We start from the raw sequence: 20743 nt of genomic DNA on the forward strand, positions 1-20743 counted from the left end.
ATCCTAACTATATAGATATATCCTTTAAGATTATCGGTTTAAGAGTAGTACTTATTAAGTTTTAAGCGACTAGCTATAAGTGCTTTAAGTATATCTAATTTCTATAGAACACGCTTATATAAAAGTAGCGCCTCTAATTTAAAAAAGTGATTAAAGAGGGTATTATAAATCTTAAAGATAAGATATATAGTGACCTCCTTTATCTTCGAGAGCTCTATTATATAGTTAAAGAATAGCCGAGTGATTTATAGAAGATAGTTAATTTAACGCTATTCTTAATTATTAAGTAATATTTCCTTATAGTTATACTCCTTATAGAAGGGCTAGAAGAAACTATATAGTCTCTTTATACAATAAAGTATTAAGAAGGTAGAATCCTACTAAGTCCTTACGTCCTAGATTAGAATAAGCTAGGATCCCTTTTCTTAAAGTCGGAGAAAGGCCGCCTAGCGTTATAGACTTATATAGATATATATAGTAAGATAATAGACCTTATTTAAGGTATATAAGATCCTCCGTATCTAGTGCTAGGTATTTACCTTTACTATAGATAACTTCTAGTTAGTCTACTCTATTTCTATATTCTCGTTTAGAGGGATAGCCTTTAAACGATTAAGGAGCTAGTTTAGGTAAAGCTAGATAATATAGGTAAGATAGGGTATTCGGATTACTATTATATCGCTAGAGAGCGCCTACTAAACAGCCTTAACTATTATCTTATTATTAATTATAACTCTAAATACTAGACCTTATTGAAAACATTTAGAGGGCCGGTATCTCCCGCCCTCCGCCCGACCCTTATCGGCCCTTATTTATATTAAAAAAAGTTGACCTTTCCTAATTTAGATATATAAAAGTGCTAACTTATCACTTTAAATTACGGTTATTTAATAGTGTTCTAGTTTACATATTAAATTTATAGTCTATTTCTTTATTAGTATCGAGAAACTTTATAAAATTGAGTTATATTACGATAAATCATAGTAGGTAATAATAATATTATATGTTATTAGTATCTTTAAGTGTATTAGTTATTATTAATTTTAAAAGTTGTTAATTTTGGATGATAGAGTTATAGAAATATATATTTATAACTATAGCTCGACTTAGAGTGTATAGTTACTTCTTATCTACATACTAATTTTTAAGGGCGGGTTAAGGGTGGCCCTTAATTAGCCTAGTAAATCTAGCTAATTATAGAGATTATCTTAAGTTAAAGTGGGTTAAATTATAATATATTCACTATTTATAAAGTGAGCTAAAAACTTTAGGGTAGTTAATTAATTCTATTTACTAGGATTTATTAATTTTCTTAGTATATCTACCTTCTAATTCCTATCCCGTTTTTAAAATATACTCTATAAGTGATTATTTAGTTAATAATATCTTAAATTTCTTAGTTCTTAGATATCTATTCTTTATCTATCTACGATAGTGATCCTACGAATTTAGTCGACCCTCTTCTCTACTTTCCGAATAAGTAATTCCTAACCCCTAATATTTCCTAAAGCTAGTAGATATTTAATACTACCTTAATATTCTAGGTGTCTTACCCTAATTCCTCTACCTTTTATTCCTTCCTTACTTTAGCATATTAGCCTAGGTCGATTAATAGCGTTTATTCTTTAAATTTACTACTCTTCTTTCTAAAACTAAGGATATAAGTATTCCTTAATCTTTAATATCTATAATAAGCTCTTTAACTACCTCAAAAAGTTAAAGACTACATTAAAATAGAAGAAGGTTATATAGAAGTAGCTTATACTTACTTCTCTTAAGGTAGTAGAGAAGAAGCTTTTGTATATTATAGCTAGACTAATTAAATTAATAATAATCTTTATATACTTAGCACTATTCTCTTACCTTAATAAACGCTTAACTTTTTTAAAGGAAAGGACTAGGATAATCTATTTAATAACTAGCGTATAATCTATCGAGTAAGTCTTAAAGAATACTTTTAGCCCTATAAGAAACTTTATTTAGATATATAATTACTATCTAGAGCTCGATTATCAGCAGTCGCGATTTTACAGCTTAAAATAGAATATAGGGTAGAAGAGTCCTAGCCCTTAGTATTAAGTGTAGACTACGACATCGCCTATAGACGGGCCGGTGGGCGGGGCCTACCCTTAGGGCCTATAGGCCTTTTTAGAAAGCAAAATTTGTATACCTCGTGACTTACATTATTTATGCTATTTGACTCCATATTTTTAAGTATTTAGTTTATAGCATTTATTTTAATCATTTAATAATATATTTTTTCCGCCATTTAAAACACTCTATTTATTAATTTCTAGTTATATATTCCTTATTACTATAGCTATTAATTATTATTATTAGGTTTACTACGCTTCCTTATACCTCTTAGCCTAGAGCGTATCTAACTACCCCCTTTATCTATAGTTAAAGGTAGATAAGGGCTTATCTTATCCTTACTATTAACCGAGAGACTTCTCTATCGTTTACTCGCACTTATAATTATAATAATAGGCTAACGCTAACTCTTAAGTATAAACTTAGCCTTAATCTAAGTAACTAGGTTATTCTTTTTAAAATCCTCTCCTTCGCTAATCGCTTCGGGTACGGTTAATATAAGCTCGGCCTCTTATTACTCGTCTACCTCTTATACTATATCTAGCCGAAGGTCCTCCTAAGGTAACTCTTTAAGTTTAATATTAAACCGCGTCTTATACCGAAATATTATAAAATCTTAGATTATCTCCGGATTAAACTACCTATAGCGGTAGTGGTAAATATCCCGAGCGGTATTAAATAAACGCTCTACTCCTACGCCTATTACTAGGATAGAGAGAATATCGCGAGTAACACTTAAGAGGATAGGGAACTTATATTCGTATTCCTTCTAGAATTATAAAGGATCGACCTTTTTTCGAGCTATATATAATATTAGTATAGGAGTATCGCTAGGTATAAGGATTTATAAATTTACGAAGTATTTCCCTATACTTATTACTCTAGTCTATATCATCTATAGACTTACCCTACGCGTTACTTAAGAAGAAATTAAGTTTATATTAGGGCTCGAGAATAGTCCTAATCGCGTAAAGACTCCTATAGATCTCTTTAGCCTCAATATAGTAAAGCCTAAGCTTTACTATACTAGTATAAAGGGTACTAAGTATCGCTACCTAAGGTATTATCTTTAGGGCAAGTCGCTTAATAGATTTCTTAAAGTGCTCGAAAAGCGCGTTATATACCCTAAAAATATAATATACGGTGATTTCCTTAGTTTTAGATAGGACTATAGTAAGCCGGTAGAAAGGCTCTATAATATATAGAAGGTAGTCGATCTACCGCTATTCTACCTTACTAAGTTTATATTTCTATATCCTAATATTATCGTAAGCGGATTTCTTATTTTTTAATAGCCTAAATAGCTAGTAATATCCTACCCTCTTGCTCTATTGAATTTCGAGAGCTTTAAAGCGAATTGGTGGCATGGTGGGTGGTTGAATTAATGAAGTGCTAATTAACGGACAATTTTGGGTGGGGTGGACCACTCGGTGGTGTGGACCACTCGGTAGTGAAATACGTTAGGCTACTATATACTTACTTAGTCGCTTTATAGTACACTAATAGTTTCTTACTTCCGGCCTTAAGGGCCTTTAGTATAGCCTTTTTCTAAGGCACTTTCTTTCGTCGAAGGCGGGCCTAGGCCTACTTAAAATAGGTAAATAGTCGGTTATAGACCCGGAATATATTATATATTATCATCGCCTTAATATTTAATAGGCTAACAGTCTATTTATAGAAAGGCTTCGTGATATAGAGTAAGTATTCGATCTACCGTCACTCGCTTTTACTTAGCCGGAATTCTAGGCGCTAATATTCTACGTAATATCTTTAGTAGCTACCGGAAAGTCGATTAACACGCCAGAGCATAAGATATATTAAGTCCTAGATCGGAGTAAGCCTCGGTTCTTCACTTTATAGATTTAGAAATACCTCCCGTCGCTATAGACTAGCATTAATAAAAACCGTAAAGGCCCGTACCTAGTAGTATAGTGGTTAGTATAAAATAAAAACTATTAGAATGCTTTAATTGCTTTACCTTAGCTAGCGTGTAAATGATTCCCTTTTATCTCTTTACTTATTAAAGAATACTCCCGTTTTCTTCTAACTAGACTATTACCGTTTTATCGTTCTTTAGATTAGCCTTTATTAGGCTAAGGAGATCTTTTAGACTTAATTAAATTATATAAGTAAGATATAGAACCTACACAATTTCGGTGAAATTAGGAAGCTCTATCCGTTCGATTAAATTATATAGACTATTAACTAAGGTCTTATTATTTAACGCGTTATCTATAGTGATTATAATTACTCGATTTATAATATTCTACTACTAAAGAAGCTTAAGGAGAATATCTACGAGATTAGAGCCTATATACTAGCCGTGAACTAGTATAAAACCTAGAAGGATCTTATAGTAATCCTAATTAGTATCTATAAAATAGCCTATAATTGCTATAAATACCTATTGGAAGGGCGAAGTCTAACAATTAAGGGTAATTAATAACTTTACTCTAGCTAGGAGTAGAGAAAGAAGCTTTTACTACTCTATATAGACGATTAACTAGAGCTAACGCCGCGCGGTTTTTAGTGATAGAAGGGTAAGCTTCTATTAAGAAAGCTAAGCCTCTATAATAAGATCTTCGAATTCTTTATACCGGAGGACCTCGAATAGAAGACGTGAGTTCGCTATAAATTTAACTTAAGCTCTTTCGAATCGCTCTTAGTTAAAGACCTTGCGGGTAGTTAGGCGAGTGGTATAAGTATAATAAAAGTATTAGAATTAGATAGATATAATATAGAATCAGATATATATAATACCGTAAGTTCGAGCGATTACTATATATCCTATTATATAGACCCCTTTTTTAATATAGCTATATATATACGACTGGATAAATACGTAGCGAGTGACTTCGAACTATTTACTAATAAGGATAGGTGTAAAATTGCTTTTTCGTATCTCCGATAGAGTGCTATTAGTTTCCTAGTTTAGGAGTGGGCTACTTAATTAGAGTGCTCCTAAGCGGTAGAGGTATACCTTATATTAAAGTTCACTTTACGTAGCGGAGGGTATAGTTATATACCTACTATATAACGCTACTACTTAATAAAGTCGGCTTTATTTATTAAAGTCTAAAGAACCTAGAACTTTTAATATTTAGGACCGATATAACGGAGGGTTAGAGGAATCGGATTAGGCTCTATTTAGATAATTAAAGATTCGGCCCTACTATAGATCGGCTGCTAGCTAATTAAATGATTTAGCGTAAGGGGCTCGTTAAGGATACTAATACTATAGACTAAAGAAGGTAGAGGGTTTCCCGCTTAGGAGAACGAAACCTAGGATAATAGGCTAGCCTTAGTATATAGTTTATATTAAGATATACTCGAATTATAATTGTACTAAAATAGAAGAGGGTATAAAAAGGATATCTCTAAGGCCTACCTTTATAATTAGGAGAGTCGCGTCTAGCTACTAGTAAATTCTAAATAATAAGTAGCGCGACTACCTATTATAAATAGGTAACGACCCACTTATTATTTCTCACTTATTGGCTTATTTAACGGGACTCCTATAGGAATCCTATAGGACTCCTATAAAAAGGGGAAGTTAATAGATCTAGGGGTATCTAGAATCCCCTATAACTTTAATTAGAAAATCTTCACTTTTAAACCTACTTTATCCTAAAATTCATAACAACCATATAGTAGAGAATAGTGATTCTAAGATAAAAATAAATAACTTAGGGGTAACGTTTCTTATAGTATAGGAATTAATTATATTTTGCTATATATTTGTCGAATTTTTGCTATCGTAATAATATATAAGAAATGTAGTCTAGTACCTTATGTGAATATATATATATATTGCTTAACCACTTCTACTAAATACTATATTTATATCTCTTTTATACTTATAGGCGATAATAGTCTATTATACAAATTTTTTTTTTTAGAGGAAGATACTTTTTAATATAGACTTAAGTCATCTATGCACCTTATTACAGACCATATCATATAAAAAAACCACATTAGTTAATATTAAAGGTAGGGACGCTTATATACCTATAAATAATAGAATTTTATTTGATTACTTTATAGATTTGTGCAGCCGAAAGAGGAAATTCTTGGCAAAATTATGCTAGCGTGGGACTATATAGGAGTCCTATAAGTCCCATGGGAGTTGGCAAGGCCTAGCTATAAGTGTCTTTATCTATAGGCGTGCCTACGGGTATACCTATAGATATATGCCTAAACGCCTATCTTAAGTTATAATCGAAGGATTTAAAACTCCTAGAATAATAATATAAGTCTTTTAGTGATATAATTAATATAATCTAGTGGTATAAGCTTATAAAATAAGAATTATACTAATTTACTTTCGATCTACCTATAAGAAATATACTAGAGCGAGAGATAAAGTGGAATCTATAAGTAGTATTTTACTTGTGGAAAATAGTAGGCATATATCACTAATTTAAATATATATCTTTAAACTATTATAGTATGATTCAATAAGTTAATAAAAATACCATATAACATAATATATTTCGATTAAAAATTTATAGATATTGTAGATTAAAACCGCGATTTTACATGAAGTTGGCAAAATAGGTGTAAATAATTATACGTCCATTTTGGGTGACTTTATGCAATGGTGGGCGTAGTGGGCATGCCCGGGATGGGTATGCCCGTGGGCCTTAGGCGTTATAGACGGGCACTCGAAAATCCAAATAGCCCACTGCCCACCGTGGACGGGCGATGTCGCAGTCTAGTTTGTATATAAACCAGAAATACATATTTAATATATGGCACCTTGATTAACGATTACCTGGATGTAACGATATTTTTACTGTGTCTGTAATATATCGTTATAAATAGGTTTTACTGTATATACCTTACTCTGTCCACGATCTAATCTTCTTCCTCGGGACGGATATCCGGCAGACTCGGAGTGGCAAAATGCGGGAGCTGAAAGGCTTGGTCAACCAATCAGATTGGCTGATATTCACCTTATTCACCTTATCCTCGGTCTCCTAATTCTCTTAACTTCCTTTGGGGATCTTCCTTTCTACTTATCTGTCTTCTTCAAACATGTCTTTCTCAAATTTGGTCTCCGACATTGCCTTCCGTGATGCTCGTGTGGATGATGGTAGCTCGCAAATCTCTCACGCCCGATCTCACCGGTCTCATGCGACCGCTCGGTCGTATGCTAGCACCACAGCCACAAGTGTCAGCATCTCTGGTGAAGTTTCCAGCCAGCTACACTCTGGATACAGTCATCCTCTGACCAGAGCATGGCAGGCCGATAGGCAATTGACAAAGGTCCGTCGTCGATGGTGTTATGAGACACATTATTTTTTGCTAATACATTATCTCTATAGGATATGCTCATCTATCCGTTGTTCGTTACCGACAATCCTGATGAAGAGACTTTGATTCCTTCGTTGCCCAATCAATACCGCCGTGGAATCAATCGCTTGGTTCCTTTTCTTGCCCCCCTTGTCCGGAAGGGGCTGCGCTCGGTAATGCTGTTTGGTGTTCCGCTACAACCGTCCGCCAAAGATGCACTAGGAACCGCCGCAGATGACCCTGATGGTCCTGTGATCCAAGCTATTCGCCTTCTCCGATCCCGTTTCCCTCAACTTTATATCACGACCGATGTATGCCTTTGCGAGTATACGTCGCACGGTCACTGTGGTATCCTACGGGAAGATGGAACCCTCGACAATGCGCAATCCGTTGACCGGATCTCCGATGTAGCTATTGCCTACGCGGCGGCTGGAGCTCACTGCGTGGCCCCGTCAGACATGAACGACGGAAGAATCCGAGCTATCAAGCTCAAGTTGATTGAAGCTGGTGTGGCACATCGCGTACTTTTGATGTCTTACAGTGCTAAATTCAGCGGCTGTTTGTATGGACCGTTCCGTGATGCGGCTGGCTCCTGTCCCTCATTCGGTGATCGTCGGTGCTACCAGCTTCCCCCGGGCGGCCGTGGTCTTGCCCGACGTGCCATACAGAGAGACATGGCCGAAGGTGCAGATATTATCATGGTGAAGCCAGCCAGTAGCTACCTTGATATTATCCGGGATGCCAAGGATTTGGCACCAGACCTCCCAGTGGCTGCCTATCAGGTCAGTGGTGAATTTGCAATGATCCACGCCGCTGCCAAAGCCGGTGTCTTTAATCTTAAGGATATGGCCTTCGAAAGCACCGAAGGCATATTGAGAGCAGGCGCTGGGATTGTGATCAGTTATTTCGTCCCGGAATTCCTCGACTGGCTGTAGTTCGTTCAACTCGCCACTCTCTCCTTTCCTACACTGTCTCCACTCCAAAAGTGCGATTTTCGGGCCTCCCATTTTTCTGCATCTGACTCCGTATCTATGATGGGTCTGATGTATTGAACATAAAATGCCACTTGAACCTGGATAGATTCCCCTCACGTGATATGATGTTTCCATTTTTCTTGATTTGTTAACGATTACCCTTTATTACAATATTATCAATTTCTTCTTTTTCCTTTTTGGCCTAGCCGATAGTGTAGTAGACATTTGTCTCTAGTAATTGCCATGTAAAACTTGGTAGCAGAATCGAGATTGAACTGAGCCTCAGTTGTAGATAATGCTAGAAGCATTGTGTATAGACTGTAAGATGACAACCTGGTTCGCCGAGAGGAAACGCTAATAACATACAAATTTGAAGAAAAACCATTCGTCAGCGACAGTGGATATCAAAAAAAAAAAAGAAAAGAAAAGGGAAAACATCAAATCAAATCAAACCAAAGGAAAGCCACGGGGAGTAATAATTTTGATACTCCCACATATAGGCGTTGGTAGACCAGCACCGTAGCGGAAGGTCATTCGGCATTTCCACATACAAAATCAATAAAGGTCACTTCGTTCACATAGCAAAGCTTGGCTTAGACCCTTGAAACATGTAACCGGCAATGTTCGCGTTGACAATCTCTCCTGGAGCCACATACACCCCTCGAGCAAGACGAACCCCTGGGTAGATGATGCAACCCGCGCCCACATAACAATCTTCTTCGATGATGACCTGACGACCTTGATACCGACTTTGTGAACCTTTGCGCTCTTGCATGTTGGGGTGAGCAGTTGAACTAATTATTTTGACGTTGGGGCCTATCCACGTGTGAGCACCGATGCGGATAACACAGTCATCCACAAACAGGCAATTCTCCGAGATCATGACGTCTTCCCCGATGTGAATATTATAACCATAATGGCAACTAAAAGGAGCCTCGACGACCGCACCTTGGCCAATCGATCCGGCAGAGCGAGGCACGCTAGTTCCCGGTGAGTTGATAATGGAACCTGCTGGGGGTACGATGACCTCCTTTAGGAGGCGATTTTGCTCTTTCGAACTAATGCCGGTGAGGGGGTTGCAGGCGTTGTTAAATTTCCACAGTGCGCCACGGCAACGATCCCTTTCCTCCACGAGGTGGACGTCAAATGGTCGGTAAAGTTTGCCTCTGATCATCTTTTCCTTCTCGGTCTCGTCACTCGACACGGTCCGGCCAGACAATTGATGCTCGATGGTAAGTGCCATCCGAGCTTGCGCCTGGGGACTATGGGTGTCCACAGTTGCCGCGGGCAATGTTCGTTGTTCGGGCCCATTTTGGAACAAGGGCATATTGGATTTAGGATGAGATGGATGACTGAGGTCCCGAATTGAAGAGATGACCGGATAGTCAGGTTTGGAACGTCCTTCCCGTGATAGCTCATGGATGGGTGGGACTTCTCGATAGTCAACGACTTTCGCCATGGGTTCGGATGGATAAGAGGGATGACCGGTAGTAGGTCCTGGCACTGGGGTGGCACTTGGCCAGGTTTGTTTTGACCATGTATGGTTGGATGGTGTATGTGTTGGGCTAGTGTTGTATTGTTGAACAGGGCGGTCAGTCTCCTCTGCCAGGGGCCTGATTTTTGTCGCGTCGACATGCTCCACTAGGCTAGGTTGTCGCTCTTGGTGTCGAGGTGCTTCTTGCATATACGGGCCATTAATATCTGAATAGCCTTCTTTGGATTGCAAAGGGATCGGGGTTTTTGTACTAGATGGCTTTTGCCAAGTGCTTCGGGATGAATATCCTTCACACAGGAAGCCTCCACGAAGACAGTTGTTGCCTACAATGCATCATTAATGTCGCTCCTTCGATTGAATGTGGGACGGGGAATAATTGAGAAGAAAGAAAACTAAAACATGAGCAAAAAAAGGGGGGGGGATAACCAAAGCCATCAGGAGTGGACTTACATGCCGGATGTTGCTCATCGCATTTCTTTTTTCTGCGGCGACAGGTCATACAACCTGTCTTCGTTCGGTTACTAAATACCCGCTTCCGCTTTGGAGCCACCTGCATTGTCCCATGTCGTTCTGGCGCATAACTAGGAGAAGATGGCTGTTGAGTGCCGGGGGTCGAGCGATTTGTCATGGACCTTTCTTGACCTGCCTCGCGTTGAAGAGCGTCTGCTAGATGGGCATCTGACGCATCCATTTGCTGGGCCCGTTGTGCCTGGGTGATCAGCTGAGAATCATATTCTGACCAAGGACTATTGGCGGAGGTCTGACCGGCATCATTGCCCTCAGACCGGTGGGATGGTGTTGCAGAATGATTGCCACGCTCCATCTCCGAGCCCGATCCTTGCATGCTGCCATTTGGATTGGCTTGATTGCTCTCGGGATGGTTCGGGCTCCTGGAGGCATCCACCACTTCGGGATTTGGAGAATCTCGTTCTCGGGACTCTGATCTCTTTCTCTTATTCTTGGAAGAGCTGGGCGAGGATCTTTGTGACCACTTCTGATCACTGGCAGGATCATTCCGGTCATCTCGCCGACTGGAATCTAAGTTCTTTTCTTGGGCCGGTGCACGTTCTCCATTGGGGATGGAACTGGTTGTTGGCCCATGTCCATTCCCATTCCCGGAAATCACGGGGTCTCTGCCATTGACCGCGGTAAATCGGGATGGGCTATGTTCCGTCCCCGTTTCGGCCCCAGAGTCGTGACCGTTCACGGGTGCAGCAAGGGCTGTCATCATAGAGTCCACCAAAGCAAGGGAGAACCCAGATACGAAGAATAGGGCTGAGGTAACACCGAGTGTAAGAGAGACTATTCAAAGGATATGGGCCAATATAGGCAAGTTGCAACTCAATTGCCCAAAAAAAAACCCCCAAAGCTGGATAATCTTCAAGAGAAGAGAAAGCTTTCAAAGTTGAATACTTTCCAAACTCTCAAAGCTCTTTGTTGGCAACAAGTTAAATGTCGGGTGGGGCGAGAAAGATCGGGAGATTATCAGAGATAGATAGATAGTATACAAGATGTTGAAAAAAAAGGCCAACCTTGGAAGGAAACACAGGTTTCTTTTTAATGGAGAGAAAGAGAAAAGGAAAAAAAAAGCACAGATAATAGAAAGAAGTAGTCAAATTCTCAGATATAAGAAAAGAGAAGGGGGGAGAGAGAGAGAGAGAAAGCCGGAGGAGAGAGGGGGGGGAAAGAGAATAAAAGAGAAGGGGAAAACACCGAGCTAGGACCCTTTCTCTCTCTCTCTCTCTCTATTAAGAAAAGTACAAAATAAAATAAAATAAAAGAGTAATCTTTTCCAAAAAACTAGAAAAAAAAAGAGGGAAAGGGGAAGTTGGCGCGCGATCGGCAATGACGGCGTCACACGCAGCACCAATCGGAGAAGCGATCAACCGTGTAGTGAGGCGCGGGTCTGAGACATTTCCCATCCGCTTACTCTTTTCTGCGCGCGTTCCCAGTTTTTTTCTTTCCCTCTTTTTACGCTTTGGCGCCCGTGTACGCGGTGTTCCGCGCATAATGGCGGTTATGCGCTTAAAGAGGTTATAACTTTTGATTCTTATTTTGATTCTTTTTTTATTTTATAGATGAGTTCAATTTCAATTTCATTCTATTTTAAATCCTCTTTCTCCTTTCCCTTTTCAAAGCCTGAGCTTTCATGGATCTGGCGCCCATCTCGGGAATTATTTGATGACTGCAGCGTGCCGCGGCGCTAGGACCAAGGAACTAAATTCACTAGAGTCGGCTGGGCACGGATACCTCATGGGCGCTTTCAGTAGTTAGACGACTTTTCTTTGTTTTAATCGACTCTACTCGGACGTACATATATATTCCTACATTTTCTACATATTCTACATATTCGTTCTGTTCTTAATTAGATATTACATCTAACTATTAGCACCTGTTTTAGCCCAACTTTCATAATTCTATCACTATCACTATCACTTTTCTCATAACACCTGTCATAAATATTGAAAAGTAAAATATAAAATAAAATAAAATGAAATAAAATACTATGAAATATCCAATGAGATATAAATGTTGTGTATTCCGGTAAATAGAGAGAGTTGCTGACTAAGATCTCGACTGGAGATCAAGTTCAAACATCCAACGCGCTCTCACCGCCAGAGTCTGCGATAGCTTCCCTTTTTTGACCCCCAATTTCATTCCTTTTTTTTTTGTCTTCAAGAGCCTGGTAAGTCTTGAACTTGCACTTACACTTCCCCTCTCTTTTAATACCGCGGTCCAATCATTTCTCGTGACATTGCTGACCCAACCCCTCCAAAGGATCTCTACCCCACCGATCACAACTTGCTTCTCATATCCCCCCCTCCATTATTCGATACTGCCCTGCAGCCGCCCTGGCACCCCATATCCTATCCAGGCGGTTCCCCATCAATATCCACTCTTGACTCTCGTGTCTCGAACCCTATTCCGTCATCAGAGGCGACATCGCCAGCCTTCGCCGGGATGTCGATTTCGGTACAAGAGCTGGACAACACGGTCCGAGCTTTGTTTGAAGGCAAAGGTGCCGTGGTAAGTGGAATAGTCTGATCTACACTGCTTGGGAGAATTCATAGATTCTCCATATCCCTCAGTGAAGCTCGGGGGACAACACTGACATGCCATCTAGCAAAACCAAGCACAGCAGACTTTGACAGAGGTAAGCGCGCAGCAACCACTCTGGAACGTATGAGTTAATAACTCCCTGTTCTCTTAAGTTCAAGCAAAATCCCGATGCCTGGGTCACCGTGGGCAACATCCTCCAAGAGGCTTCATACCTTCAAACTAAATGTGTGTTTTGAGTCTTGGGCAATTTCCCCTTGCGCCTTCAAATGCCCGGGAAACACTTGCTGACATTAATAGACATTGCTCTCCAAGTCTTGGACAATGTGATTATGACCCGGTGGAAGGTCCTACCAAGAGACCAATGCCAAGGTAATAACTATAATGACCTGGGGGGAGGGGGGCGGTTTTTTTTCTTTTCGGTCTCCCATACTAAAATTTTTCTTAGGTATCCGCAATTTTATTGTGAGGTTCATTCTCGAGAACTCCGAATCCGAAGAGAAAATCCAATCGGAGCGCCCTCTGTTGAACAAGCTCAATCTCGTCCTCGTCTCTATTCTGAAGCAAGAATGGCCTCACAACTGGCCCACCTTCATCAACGAGATCATTTCCTCTTGCCATGCCAGCCTTTCGATCTGTGAAAACAACATGACAATTCTCCGTCTGTTGTCGGAGGAAGTCTTCGATTTTTCGCAAGATCAAATGACCTCTGCCAAGGCACGGAACCTGAAGACCTCCATGACATCGGAATTTGCCTCTATCTTCCAACTGTGCTCCGAGGTTCTCAACACTGCGAACCAGCCCAGTTTGGTGAAAGCGACCCTCGAAACTCTCCTTCGATTTTTGAACTGGATACCGTTAGGCTACATCTTCGAAACCCCCATCATCAACACTCTCCTTACCCGGTTCCTCGGAGAGCCCGAGTTCCGAAATGTGACTTTGAAGTGTCTGACGGAGATTGGTGGCTTGCAAATCGGCACTCCGTACAATTATGACGAACGATTGGTGCACATGTTCACCGAGACCCTCACCACCGTTTCTAACGTCATTCCTCTCTCCCTGGATTTGAAGCAGACATATGCTATGAGCAATGGAAGAGACCAAGAATTTGTATCAAACTTGGCTTTGTTCCTCTCCAGTTTTTTCAGTGCTCATCTCGATGTACGCTCCTTTTCTCCAACGCCTTGTGTTTTCTTTTCGATTTTTGGCCTTTGCTGACTTTCTTCTTCTTTTCTAGCTTATCGAAAAGTTGCCTAACCAAGATTACCTCACCCACGCACATTTCTATCTGATTCGGGTCAGCCAGATCGATGATCGGGAGGTGTTCAAGATTTGCTTGGACTACTGGACTAGGCTGGTGCAAGAACTTTACGAAGAGATGCAGCAGCTCCCAATTACAGACATCAACCCGCTGGTATCCATGAGCGTTAGTGGGTTGGCGAACGGTGGCGCCCCCAATCCCACTACCCTAGCGAACTACCCCTTGCGCAAGCACAAGTACGAGACCGTGTTAACAAACCTTCGCACCGTGATGATCGAGAAGATGGTCCGCCCAGAAGAGGTCTTGGTTGTTGAAAACGACGAGGGTGAAATTGTGCGCGAGTTCGTCAAGGAAAGCGATACCATCCAGCTTTACAAGACGATACGCGAGTGCTTGGTGTACCTGACCCATCTTGATGTGGTCGATACGGAGACCATCATGATTGATAAACTGGCCAAGCAAGTTGATGGAAGTGAATGGTCGTGGGTGAATTGCAACACGCTGTGCTGGGCTATCGGTTCTATCTCTGGAGCCATGAACGAGGAAACCGAGAAACGTTTCCTGGTAACCGTAATCAAGGACCTCCTTGGCCTCACAGAGCAGAAGCGCGGAAAGGACAACAAAGCCGTTGTGGCGAGTAACATCATGTACATCGTGGGACAATATCCCCGGTTCTTGAAGGCTCACTGGAAGTTCCTGAAGACGGTCGTCAACAAGCTTTTCGAGTTTATGCACGAGACACACGAAGGTGTCCAAGACATGGCTTGCGATACGTTCATCAAGATCGCCAACAAGTGCAGACGGCATTTCGTGGCACTCCAACCCGGTGAAAGTGAACCTTTTATCGAAGAAATTGTCCGAAATATGAGGAAGATCACCATGGACCTTTCCCCGCAACAGATTCATACTTTCTACGAAGCCTGTGGCTACATGATCTCAGCTCAAGGACAAAAGGGTCTCCAAGACCGCTTGACTGAGAACTTGATGGCTCTCCCCAACACCGCCTGGGATCAGATTATCGCCGAGGCAAACCAAAACCCGGCCATTCTCCAAGACGCTAACACCATCAAGATCGTCGGAAACATCATGAAGACTAATGTCGCGGCTTGCTCCTCGATTGGTACCTACTTTTATTCTCAGATTGGCCGGATCTATCACGACATGTTGAATATGTACCGTGCTGCCAGCCAGCTGATTAATGATGCTGTTGCAAGTGATGGTAATTAACCCAATTCACCGTTGATGAACAGCCCGAATTTTTCTTTACTGACACAAACAGGAGCGATTGCGCCGAAAACCCCCAAGGTCCGAGGACTTCGGACCATCAAGAAAGAAATCTTGAAGCTCATCGACACCTACGTGGACAAATCAGACGACCTTGAGATGGTCAATGCCAGCATGGTACCGCCGCTCATGGAGGCTGTACTGATTGATTATGCCCGGAACGTCCCCGATGCACGCGAGGCTGAGGTCTTGAATGCCATGACTACGATAATCCACAAGCTTCACGTAAGTCTCTTCTCCCTGCTTGTTTGGCTTAATGACTGGGATCCCCCCTTTATCTTATCGGCTGGTACTTCCGCGTGTACTTGCACCCTGCTAACGAGTTAATTAGAACCTGATGGAGGATAAGATTCCAGCTATCATGGACAGTGTTTTCAACTGCACTCTTGAGATGATCAATAAGGACTTCCACGAATACCCTGAGCACCGGGTTGAGTTCTTCAAATTGCTTCAAGCTGTGAATCTGTACTGCTTCCAGGCACTTCTGAAGCTCGATGCTGCGCAGTTCAAGTTCGTTATCGATTCATGCATGTGGGCATCGAAGCATGACAACCGCGAGGTCGAGAACACTGGTCTTACAATGTGCCTGGAGCTGATGAACAACATGGCCGAAACTGACCAGCAAACCTCGAGCATTTTCTTCCGCGAATTCTACATTGCAATTCTCCAGGACGTCTTCTTTGTCCTTACGGATAGTGACCATAAGGCCGGTAAGTAATGTCCTTTATATCCTCGATATGAAGTAAGAAGCTTACAATGTGAACTTTTAGGATTCAAATCCCAAGCCATGCTTTTGTCGCGCATGTTTTACTTTGTGGAATCCGGCAAAATCCAGGAGCCCATCTATTCCCCCGACCAAGCCCCGGCTGGAACTTCCAACAAGGATTTCTTGCAGGAGCACATCGCAAATCTCCTGAAGAATGCATTCAGTAATCTTCAAGAGTAAGCTCCCTCCCCATCAGCTGAGACCCCATGCAAGACCATACTGACTTTTCCCACCAGAACACAAATCAAGCAGTTTGTTATCGGACTGTTTGCATACACTGATGACCTGAACAAATTCAAGACTCACCTTCGTGATTTCTTGATTTCTCTGAAGGAGTTCTCCGATGATAACGCGGAGCTGTATGCGGAAGAACGGGAACAGGCAGTGCGTGATGCCCAAGTCGCCGAACGCGACCGAGCTATGAAGGTCGGGGGCCTGTTGAAGCCGTCGGAGATGGATCAGGAGGATGAGCTATGACTGGACCAAGAACTGCGCACCGAGTTTGTTGCTGCCTCTACTGGTTCCCCTGGACATGAGCCAGAATCAAGCTTGACCTCCCGGGATGACGGCCTTGACGGCTGGTCTTTCTACGAGCTCTAGATCATGGGAAGCCATGTGTCAATGCAACATAGAATTGCTCTGGAAAGATGTGTGTGAATTTATCCTTTTATCTTTTCTTTTTTTATCCCCCTCCTTGGTTGGCTATCGGACATGCGAGATAGACCCATTCCCTGGCTGAGCGGGTTCTTCGAGGTTGGTACATCACAGCTCTTTTCACGGAACGGATTTAAAAAAATTTATCCCACGTGTACTTTGCCTATCCAAGGCGTGAGCTTGTTTGATAGCTTTTAACGTCAAATGATTTAAAAAAATATCTCCAATTCAAGGTGAAGTGGACAATCCGTAAATTTAGATAGGCTTTGTATGCAACCTAGACTGATTCTCATATTGCTGAATCTTATCCAAATCAACCAATGCCTGGCTAATTCATTTGATGTAGGCCTAAGGTTGTTATATTGTACGTTGTATATATCGCGAGGTTCTATAAATGTGGGGAGATCAGACCAAAGGCGGTGAATCCTTATCAATTACATCATCAGAAAAAGTAGTCCGTCAGATCTTTGATATTTTTGGATTCTTTGACCCCTATCCCATCCCCATCACAATGTCTCGAACACGCCAACCAACGTCAAATACATTCCAAACCATTACAGAGACCGCACAAGACTCCTTAACTGCCCGAATTCCCGCTACCCTCAGATTACGAGCAGAGGAAGCTCCCACTGACACCAGCGAAGAAACATCGTCTTCTCGGCGAATCAGATGGAGTGAAGATGTTGTAGACAATGAAGGCATGGGGAGAAAGAGCTCAAAAGGTATATATTTAATCTATTCATTCTGTTTATCCCAATTATTCCCAATTATCCCCCCGCATTAGCAACAATCTAACCGCCACCAGTATGCTGCATCTACCACAAAGCCCGGCCAGTAGGAGAAAGTAGCTCAGAGGAGTCATCATCTAGCTCATCGGAGAGTGACAGCGAGAGCGAAGACGACCGTCGCACTGCCAGAGTCAACCGGGCTCGCCACACACATTCACACAATGGAGCGCACGGCGATCACACGTCCCACCACGATGAAGGGTGTCGCCCCGAGGATCACAGATCTAAGCCGAAAAACAAGCGCAGGAAGCCGAGTCCGAATGCGTACGAGAAGATGCCTAAGCCGTCGAAGAATCAAAATCAAACCCATGCGCGGAGTACTTGACCTGGTTTGGGGGTTTTTTCTCCTGAGTGGCGAGGCAATGCAATACAAGGCAATGAGGCGGAACTGCGCAAAGCCCGAGACTTGGGTTTGGGGCCTGATTCACAGCCGTACAAATCCTCCTGGTTGGGGTGTATATTCTACCTCGCCCTTGGTGAGCTGTGGCGGACCAGCGCAGTGTGTATGACATTTGCACGACGCTGGGACAGAGACACCTCATCCGGTGGCGTGTTGGAAAACGTACGATGGCATGATCAAGGAGGCAGGAGAATGGCATGTTAAATCCATTTACGGTCCGCTGCATGCGACGCGGCGGTTCAATGGTAATTGAAAGAGCTACTTGGTCTGCTTGGAACGGGTAGACAAGATAATGAAATTTATATTGAGAAGATCGGGATCGCAGTGGAGGGGTATCTGAAACATAACTGCAGCCCGGTCCAGTCTATAATGATTGTACATAGGCTAGGCGAAGGATAGAGAAATCCTGTTTCTGCAAGCGCTAAAGCGAATATCACACCATCATGCTTTTTCTCCTTGCAGCAACGCGTTGGCCACGTCTGACGTGACTAGTGTCCATCGTGGAACCGTTTGGTCCCGGTCCAAATGAGTCTTCATCTTCTAGAGAATCACCGATTGGAGATTGTGGTTCAGCCTGGTCCACCTCGTGTTGTGCTATGTTGGCGGTTGTACTTTTGGGGTTTGACGAGTGACGTCGAGTCTGACGCCTCGAATTGAATGGTTCTTGAGATACTTGGGCAGAGATATCTGCAAGGCTGTCCTCAATCTCTTTTTTGAGGTTAGAGCTTGGGTTCCCCGCATCGCTGTCGTCCTTTGGGGTTGACGACACTTTACGCTTTCTCCGGGAGACCATTGCTAGCAGCTGTTCTGAAGATCCATCCACAGAGAACAGACCAGAGCTCTGCGCGGCAAGAGTGAAATCAGCAGGGAGACTGCCATGAGGCTGGGTGTGACCGTCCTCTCCGTTCAAACTTTCCCGACCTGCCTGGAAACTGGAGGACCTTCGCGATCCAAGTGCAACAGCATCGATCATTTCCTTGGTAGGGCGACGCATTTTGTCTCGTAGGTTAGGCTCTGCATAGCTAACCACAGCACCACGACGTCGGGAAGGACGAGTTGCAGACTCATCTTCCGTATTCAATGCATTCGGGTGTGGTGACAGTGCTGACTGACGTGGGGCTGGCTCTTCCAGTTGAGGAGGGGCAGGGCGGCTCATGCGCTTCTCTTTGTTTGAAGGGGCGATTCTGGCCACACGTGGCTTTTGATTGACAGTCTTGCCACTGAGCTTCTCGACATCCTTGACTTTCTGCGGCGAGTTTCTATTCTCATCGCCCTTCGTAGGTTTTTGTAGAAGCTTAGAGTCCGGGTATGAAGACATGCGGGCCTTCTTTGGGGAGCCTAGATTGGAGTTTGCACTCTCTGTTCCGGTTGTTAGCTACATTGATTGTTGGGATGGAACCAAAGAACAGCAGAACATACTTGGTTCGAGGACCTTCCGCATAGATAGAACGGGGGTTTTTGACACTCTTGTCAATTCAATATGGCTTTTGGTGGGTGACTGGTCTTGCTGTGTGACCTCGAATGGGTTCTTTTGCTTTTTGGGGCTGTGGCTGGGCCGGGTGAATTGGAATTCATCATCGTCGACATTAAGATTGGACGTGAACCGGTCATCGTCTTCGGGTATGTATTTGCGCTTCGTCGAAACCGATGCCGCGTGTTGTGTTGTATCAATGGGTGGACTTGGTTGCCGGTCTGTTGGGGCGGGGCTAATTTCAGGCGCAATAATCGAACTCGACTTCTTTTTCTTCTTGCGCGTCTCGAGAGTGGGAGGAAGTAATGGCTCGGGTTCTTCGGGTATATCATTGTTACTTTGGCTCCTGAATGTTGATTCTAGTGGCGATGGACTTGAATGTTCGATGGATGCATCTCCTTCCGGCATAAAGCTAAACTGTGGAGGGGAATCTAGAATGCTGTGGTCGCTGTGAATCAGGCTGTCAAGCTCTTGGGGCCTAAAAAAGGTGTTAACAACTGGAAGTGACCCGACAATCTCGAAGATCCTTACTCCAAAGTCCGCCGAGGATAATATTTGTCTTCAACAATGGCAGGAAGTCTTCCATCTTCGCCTCCCATCATGTCTTCCGTCCTCGGTCTTGACTCTGCTTGCTTTGGCCGATCAAACTCCTGGTCGCAAAGCTTGCCCACCTTGCGGGGTAACGAGCCCAAATCTGCCGCCAAATTGCTCAACTCGGCTAGTTTCGCATCCAGCTTGGATTTGATGTCGTAGATTCCATTGTGTAGCAGTTTCCCTGCTTCCAGTCTTTCGGTTTCTTGGGTGAGATTGATGACCTGTTTTCGAAGCGACACATTCTCTGAAAGTAGATGCGAGACTTCTGACTCTAGGCTCCGAATACGAAGAGATTGCAAGGAATTCACTCTCGCGATCTCACGGTTTTGTCGCACAAATCGTCGTTTCACTGGATAGAAACCAAGCACACATGTCAAATTGCTAGCTCAAATATGGTTATATAGTAGATTGTGCCAACTTACAGGCATCAATGGACTCAGCAGGCGCCGGGTAGTCATTCAACCGCGCCATGGTGTGTATGTGGGGACCACTGCGTAATACGAATTGAAAGACAATCCTGGTGTGTAGGTGAGATGAACTTGAATTATGATATCGAGTTCACAGATCACACACCAGGAAATGACTGTGTGTCAAGTCTTGAGAGGGAATA

At 42.6% G+C, this 20743-nt stretch overlaps 5 protein-coding genes across 5 annotated transcripts; 3 read left to right on the forward strand and 2 right to left on the reverse strand.

The window, feature by feature from the left end:
• Positions 1 to 7131: 7131 nt before the first annotated feature.
• Positions 7132 to 8324, forward strand: N7517_009066 (porphobilinogen synthase HEM2; the record flags this gene model as incomplete). The annotated part of the gene is made up of 2 exons (XM_056726789.1): positions 7132 to 7362; positions 7422 to 8324. The coding sequence occupies 2 exons, from the start codon at positions 7132 to 7134 to the stop codon at positions 8322 to 8324; spliced, it is 1134 nt and encodes a 377-aa protein (XP_056575361.1).
• Positions 8325 to 8937: 613 nt separating this feature from the next.
• N7517_009067 (uncharacterized protein) lies at positions 8938 to 11089 on the reverse strand (the record flags this gene model as incomplete). Its single annotated transcript, XM_056726790.1, has 2 exons — positions 8938 to 10181; positions 10309 to 11089. 2 exons carry the CDS (start codon positions 11087 to 11089, stop codon positions 8938 to 8940), a joined length of 2025 nt encoding a protein of 674 aa, XP_056575362.1.
• Positions 11090 to 12819: 1730 nt separating this feature from the next.
• N7517_009068 (exportin CRM1) lies at positions 12820 to 16703 on the forward strand (the record flags this gene model as incomplete). Its single annotated transcript, XM_056726791.1, has 10 exons — positions 12820 to 12885; positions 12983 to 13012; positions 13071 to 13143; positions 13216 to 13287; positions 13364 to 14076; positions 14153 to 15395; positions 15456 to 15685; positions 15792 to 16170; positions 16231 to 16402; positions 16463 to 16703. 10 exons carry the CDS (start codon positions 12820 to 12822, stop codon positions 16701 to 16703), a joined length of 3219 nt encoding a protein of 1072 aa, XP_056575363.1.
• Positions 16704 to 17391: 688 nt separating this feature from the next.
• On the forward strand, positions 17392 to 17993 carry N7517_009069 (PPP1R11/YPI1 family protein; the record flags this gene model as incomplete). Its single annotated transcript, XM_056726792.1, has 2 exons — positions 17392 to 17602; positions 17686 to 17993. 2 exons carry the CDS (start codon positions 17392 to 17394, stop codon positions 17991 to 17993), a joined length of 519 nt encoding a protein of 172 aa, XP_056575364.1.
• Positions 17994 to 18501: 508 nt separating this feature from the next.
• On the reverse strand, positions 18502 to 20604 carry N7517_009070 (shugoshin family protein; the record flags this gene model as incomplete). Its single annotated transcript, XM_056726793.1, has 4 exons — positions 18502 to 19427; positions 19488 to 20017; positions 20071 to 20482; positions 20556 to 20604. The coding sequence occupies 4 exons, from the start codon at positions 20602 to 20604 to the stop codon at positions 18502 to 18504; spliced, it is 1917 nt and encodes a 638-aa protein (XP_056575365.1).
• Between the last annotated feature and the right edge of the window lie 139 nt (positions 20605 to 20743).

This window comes from Penicillium concentricum, assembly GCF_028827145.1.
Source record: "Penicillium concentricum strain IBT 3081 chromosome Unknown utg000004l_segment0_segment0, whole genome shotgun sequence".
NCBI classification, from domain to species: domain Eukaryota; kingdom Fungi; phylum Ascomycota; class Eurotiomycetes; order Eurotiales; family Aspergillaceae; genus Penicillium; species Penicillium concentricum.